General features: G+C 47.8%; 1 protein-coding gene across 1 annotated transcript; it reads right to left on the bottom strand.

Annotated features, from left to right (window-relative positions):
- Positions 1-255: 255 nt before the first annotated feature.
- Positions 256-3504, bottom strand: LIAT1 (ligand of ATE1). Its single transcript, XM_074595658.1, has 3 exons — positions 3445-3504; positions 2488-2667; positions 256-1346 (listed from the first exon to the last, which is right to left on the bottom strand). Exons 1-3 carry the CDS (start codon positions 3485-3487, stop codon positions 904-906), a joined length of 666 nt encoding a protein of 221 aa, XP_074451759.1. The 5' UTR covers positions 3488-3504; the 3' UTR covers positions 256-903.
- Between the last annotated feature and the right edge of the window lie 3226 nt (positions 3505-6730).

The raw sequence follows: 6730 nt of genomic DNA on the forward strand, positions 1-6730 counted from the left end.
AAAAAGCTTTAAAAATCAGAACAGTATCTTTCAGGAGGGCTTCAGGAAAAACTTTCCTTTCAGATGTGCTGTCTAACTTCCAAATACTTCTTTAGTGTGGCCTGGGCTGTTTTCCTTTAATATTGTAGTAACACTCTGTGTGAAAGATGTTCCTTTACTATGAGAAGGTGAAGTGGGGGAGTACAAGCAGTACAAGTACTGCTTGACGTGATTTTTAATTCATATTGGCCAAATGGGCTTCTAGTTAGTACATACCATGACAAGGATATCCCCGTTGTTGTAGATGTGCTCCGTATTGCTTGTAGATATGCTGTGCTTCTCCAGAATGGCAAATCTGAGGGTCTGACATAACGAATATTTATAACAAAATAAAATACCCTACCTAACAATAAGATCACAAGCCAGGAGATGAGGGCTGGATTCCAATCCCGATTTTGTAGCTCACTCAGTTCCAAGTACGAGGTAAGTTTGTGTGCCTGCAAATCATTTCAGCCTCCAAAGAAGGCATCCAGTCATTCATCTGCCCACATTCAGTTTCCCCATCTGCCACAAGGGTTGCTCTTGCTTGTTTCAGGACCAGCAATTCACAATGTGAACACCTGAAAAGCTCAGGTGTAATTCAGTGAGTATTACTTTGAAATAAACTAATAGCAATAACTAGGGATATTCCAGGACAAACAGTCAGTATGGAAAGGAGCGCTTTTAATTGCTGAAGCAGTCTGAGTTGCATCCACATTTTAACTAGCACGTTGGTTTGTTTTTAAAATAAAAATGTCCTGTTCTCCACACAGATATGACAGTGAGTAACACGTACTAAGCTACAGAACTTGTGGAGAGATTTTGGGTGTCACCACTGGTTGCAGCTCAGAGACTGTGCTCGCTCATTCAGCATTTGGGACTGGTTCACGCTTGCTCCTCCGGAAAACAACTGCAGCAATCTCCTTTACATACTGTGTGATCGCTGCTGGTGCATGGCGCCCTGTGATGGAGTAATGGGGAATGCCTGACAGTTGGGCATGGCTCAGCAGGCAAATGTTGCTGGATATACAATTCGTAACGTTTCCTTCTGTTCATCTTATAGATACGCAGCCTTTCTTCCTCTGCTGCAGGATCTTCAAGAATCCCATCCCATCGAAGGCTTTCGTTAAGCAGAGCAGAAAGATCTCGATCTGTTTGACTAGATTCCAAAATTATGGAAGTTGATACCACAACCTTGTTTATTTCTGTATCCTTCTGATTCTCTTCTGTTTTGTTTTGGGCTGAGTCAGGGTTCCTCCCAGGACTTGGGATTTCAAGTGATGGAGGGGAGCGGCCCTGCTGCTCTCTGGTTTTGTGGTGGTGTTTATCTGTTAAAATTATAAATGCTGTTAGCAAAAATGCATACGTTGCCTCTGGAGCTTTCTTGTTTATTTCGCAAAGAGGATGATGAGACAAGCATTTGTTGTGCCTTATGCGCTCATTAATAAGAAAACAAATCTAGAAGAAAATATTAATGGCCTAAAAATCTTATTTGTAAGTGGGAAATATATATCTGACTGGCTAACATAACAATTCTCACACCTGTAAAATGTATTTATTGAGGCTGTTAATGCATTAATAGCACTTCTACACTGGCATTAAGTTCACTGTGCTTGCATAACTCAATTTAGGCAGGAAATTGATTCTTAGTTGTTGGGGATTTTTTTTTTTAGCTGTTATCCATTAATACAGCAATCAATGTGATTACTTTTTTTTTTAATAGTACAATTTCTGGAAACATTCAGGCACCTTTTGTACTAAGATACTGGAAGTGAACAGCTATTCCTTTACATGGAAGATTTTTTTGAAATTAACCTCCCCTTTCCGCAGCTGTAACAGCAGCTCAACCCCACTGATGGGAAGTTAGATCAGTGCCGTGACTCATTCCCATGGAACGGCGAATATTTAAACTACTATAGTGTAGCTCACCAAAAGAAAACCACTAAATATTTACAATATCCCAAATCTTAGGCAGTTTATGAAATGTCCTACTTCTTGACAGATGTCTTATGCCTCCTACTGCTTGTGCTGTGTAGTTACATGTACTCAATCGTTTTCTTTTTTTGGATAGATTTGTAGCTATATATGAAACGATATATATAAACAGGCTACAGGTTCAGTGAAAGGTTCTAAAGTGCCATGGATGATTTCCTAGAGAAGGTTGGTTTTTTTCCTCTCCATGGCAGGATGGAGGGAGAGCCGAGCACCGCGTCCTCTGGCCGACATGGACAGGTGAATCCGAGCTGCCTTCCTGCTGGTACACAGGCTCCACCTGGGCATCCCTTCGCGTCTGTGCAGCGTCAATTGCACAAACGTGTGATGTTGAGCCCTGGTCACCTACCAGCCATGTCCCTTTCCTTCCCCCGGGCCCTGCATGGGGTGTCTTAGGGACAGCTGTGGGGAGCATGGTGGCTTCATGGGGGACGGTGGCCTTTGCCCACACCCGCTGTGGTGGTCAGCCCAGCTCACCTGCCCGCACAGTGGTGGTGGCACTCCAGTGTGGCAGCTGCTGCTTCTTTCTCGCTGGTATCTTCGTGCCAGGGGCCTGTGGTGGAGGGGGGCGCAGGCAGCTCCTCGCCCCTCGCCGCCTGCCTGTGCCGCTCTCCTGCCTGCGGGGCCTGGCATAGCCCCCCACAGCCACCTTCGACCCTGTCAGGGAGCAAGGGAAGGTGAGGAGAAGCCCTGGCCCAGCCTCCCTCCTTGTCTGTGACCCCTCTCCATCTTCACTCCCCTCAATGCTTTCCCCCTCCATCTCTCCTTTCCTCAGCACCTCATTTCCCCTCAACACCTTCCCCTTCCAGCTCCCCTCAAGGTTTTGCACTTCCAGCTCCCCTCAGCACCTTCTCCCTCCATCTCCCCTCGGCTCTTCCCCTCAGCACCTTCCCCCTCCATCTCCCCTCGGCTTTTCCCCTCAGTGCCTTCCCTCTCCATCTCCCCTCGGCTCTTCCCCTCAGTGCCTTCCCTCTCCATCTCCCCTCGGCTTTTCCCCTCAGTGCCTTCCCTCTCCATCTCCCCTCGGCTCTTCCCCTCAGCGTCTTCCCCCTCCATCTCCCCTCGGCTCTACCCCTCAGCGCCTTCCCCCTCCACCTCCGCTCCCCTCAGCACCTTCCCCCTCCATCTCCGCTCCCCTCAGCGCCTTCCCCCTCCATCTCCGCTCCCCTCAGCGCCTTTCCCCTCCATCTCCGCTCCCCTCAGCGCCTTCCCCCTCCATTTCCCCTCGGCTCTACCCCTTAGCGCCTTCCCCCTCCATCCCCACTCCCCTCAGCTCCTTCCCGTTCCATCTCCCCTCAGGTTTTGCCCTTCATATCTCTTCCCTTCAGGGCTTTCCCCCTCCATCTCGCCTCAGGTCTCGCCTTAGTCTCTCCTCCCCCCAGTTCTTCCCCCTCCGCCCCCCATTTCCCCTCAGCACCTTCTCTTCCACCTCACCTTCCCCCTTCACCTCCCTTCCCCTCAGCACCTTCCCTTCCATCACACCACTGCCTTTCCCCTTCCTTTTCCCCTCAGCGACCGCCCATCAGCGAGGTCTCCAGGGCAGCCACGGCGCAGGGACAAGCCTGAGCCTGTCTGCTTGGCCAGGGGCCCAGCGCCATTGCTCTGTGTGAACAGCCCCGTCCAGCACAGGTTTCCTCCCTCTCCATGTGTAAGTACTGGGGCTTGCCCCAGGTAATATGGCCACACCACAAAGTATTGGCTTGTCCGAGGCAGGACAGCCCTGGCAGCAGGTCAGGTATTGCAGGGCTGTGGGGTTTGCAGCACAGTGCTGCTGCAGAGGGGAAAATCAAACCCGAACCCATTGCAGGGAGACCAGCTATCGGGGTCCTTCTCACCCCTTCTCCGTACCTCAGCTCTGTAAATGAAGGTGTTGAAGGAAACTCCCTTCTCCCTTCCCTTCCCTCCACCCTCCCCCACATCAGATCAGCGAAGGTACACATGAAAACAGCTTCTGAGGTAGCAATAGCTCTCCTGAGTGTTTTTGGGCCAGGGCAATGCTCAGATCTCCTGCCCTTGCTGCTGCGTCATCGTGGTGAGCGTTGTAACAGCCCCACACATGAGGGAGACGAGTGGATCTCATTTGGAGGTGAGCCTGGACACAAAGCGTTTGTGGGAACTCTAGCAACAGTCGCTGAAGCAAGGCTCTGCTTATTTGTCCTTCTCTCCCTGCAAATAAAGTGGAGGTTTAATCCCGGTTTCGTTGCTTTCTCCCCCTCCCTGCCTGCCTCTTTCCTCCTCTCTTTCTGATCTATTTAGATGTGAAATTTGGCAGACGCTCAGGGTTGCATTCAGACAGGTTGTGATGAAATCAGGCTCCTGGGAGGCTGCTCCCACGACGGATCCTGGGGCTGCAGGCAGCACTTCTCCGACTGCCGCTAATGGTCTGATTTCAAAGTGTCAACAGCAGGGGTTTCGCAGTGATGGTTATTACTAATGCTGTACAGCAGCCAGCAGGTCTCCAAAGCCTGCGTGTGGATGAAAGGGATGGTGACACAGGGCAAAAAGGCAAGGAAAACAGGCACAGCAGTGATGGGATGTAAATAATTCATCCAGACTGGAAAGTGAGTATAATATTTTGGGAGAACAGCTGAAGGAAGGGGATTACTTGTAGCTAGTGGTGGTTGTAGTTAATTTTATTATGATAAAACCTGACTTGCTAGCCAAAATTAGAGCCCAGTGATAGTGGCTGGCTTGAGCTATATACAAATAAAATCATCTTCTGACAGCTCCTTCCTGGAGTACCAGGTCGGGTAGGACCAACATTCGCCTGGTTAACCTGCCCCTTCTGCTGCTGCAGTTGGCCAGGAGGATGCTGGGTGCTGGGGTGCTCCCCAGCAGTGGGTAATTTTCTACATCATCCCCAGGCAAATCCCTTGCCCTCTTACTGCTTTCTGTCACTTTTCTCTTTGTTCCCCTTTCCTTTTTGTACTGAAAGTCTCAAAATCTGCTGTGCCCAGTGCAGCCAGGCTTAGTGGGTGTTCTACCCGCACTTCACAGTAAAAATACTAAGAGCAAACTTTCCACAATCCTCCGAAGGTTTTACTGTGTCTTAGAGGCATATATATTTTTAAAATAAACATATCATGATTTCAGAAAATAGAAGTCCAATTTGTAAACCTTTGCCAGGAAGGGTAATTGCGTTCAAGCAGTAGATCTAATCTATATGTGTAAGGGCTGTTAGATTTGTCTTTCAATTTGCTTGAATATTCCTACTGTCCTCTTTAATTTTAGCTTGAGTCTAAAATGAAGTAAAGGTACCGCTGTACTGGTTTGTTTTGGTGAGACAGGGGTGTTATGATGACCACACATTCAGTATTAAAATCCGGTAATGCAACAGGCAGGTGCATCTGAGAGGAGATTTGTGAATGTGCTTTGTATCCTGATTGGAAAAATGAGTAATTCTATAAGCAATTATATAAATCTGGTGATACAAGGGAGGAAACTTGCAAGCCTTAAATTCAAAGTCCAGCCTAAGCTGGTGTCAGAAAGTGGATCTTCACAGTTGTAGCATATATGTGTATTCTTATTAGGACATCAAAGAAATGCCCAGACCTCAAATATATAACCCACGGCTGCTGGGTTCTAACTCAAATGGCTTGTATTTGGCTGGCGGGGTTCTTGGTGCACTTTTGACTTTAAATGCAACTACACTGAGAAATTTCTCTGGATTTCCCTGTGGAACCAGCTTAGTCCAAAATGTGCATCATTTCCCGGTTCCATAGATACACTGAAAACTGCGTATAGACCTACTGCACTGGGGTACTAAGGAAGTCTTCTTGCGAAATGTTATAGTTGATGCTGCAGGCTTACCTGGAGCAAGGAAAACAGAATTAGACCTGAGACTTGTTCGTGTGAGCAAAAAGAGCGGGGGATCAGAATGGGGAGTTTGTCTTTAAAACAGGTGAAAAAAGCAGCTTAATTTGCTTGAAGCATTAGTATTCTTTAAATGTTTCCTTGGTCTTATATATTCTTGATTAGGTGTTCTCTGTAGGCAAGATTTTTTTTGTTCAGATTAGGAACTGAATCATTGACCTTTTCATTGAGGAATAATAATTACAGGGACAAACACAAATGGAATTACTGAGGAGCAAATAGCAGAGGATTGCAATCAGAGTAACAGCTTGGAGAAAAATCCTGGCTTTCTTGCTGTGAATTGTAAAGCGGCTGGACCGAGCTGGAGTGGTCAGGGCAATGGGAAGGGAGCGCCAAACATCTCTGGCTGTGGCAGCTCCTTGCCAGTCGTCAGCCTGTGTCCCTGGGAAATGGTCTTTCCGAGATAGGCAGCCAGCCAGTTTGAACTTTGGTTATTCTATGTGATTAAAATTGCTCATAATTAATACTCTTATTATTATTTGTGTATTAAAACATGAATTTCCCACCTCGAATTCTTGTGTCAAATGCTGAATGGCCAGATGATGAGAATCCTTACCTGCAGGAACCTGTGATCTAACCAGAAACGACAGCCAAAGTGTGGAAAGCCGACCAGCAGTGCAACGCCTTGGCTCTGATTGCCTGGCAGGACGCGGCTGAGCACCGGAGCCCAGACCCCTCCTTTACCGGTCCAGCGTCCAAACTGGGAATCATTTCCTGTAGCACTCCAGGATTATTACAATGAGGATTGTTTTGCTGTACGGTAGGGCTGCTTTTAAGCAGCTGTAGTTCTTCTGGAGGATACCTTCATGCCCACGAGTTTAACATCTCTCCGAAAATGGTGGCCTTT

Source organism: Larus michahellis, chromosome 7 (genome assembly GCF_964199755.1).
Source record: "Larus michahellis chromosome 7, bLarMic1.1, whole genome shotgun sequence".
Taxonomy (NCBI): Eukaryota; Metazoa; Chordata; class Aves; order Charadriiformes; family Laridae; genus Larus; species Larus michahellis.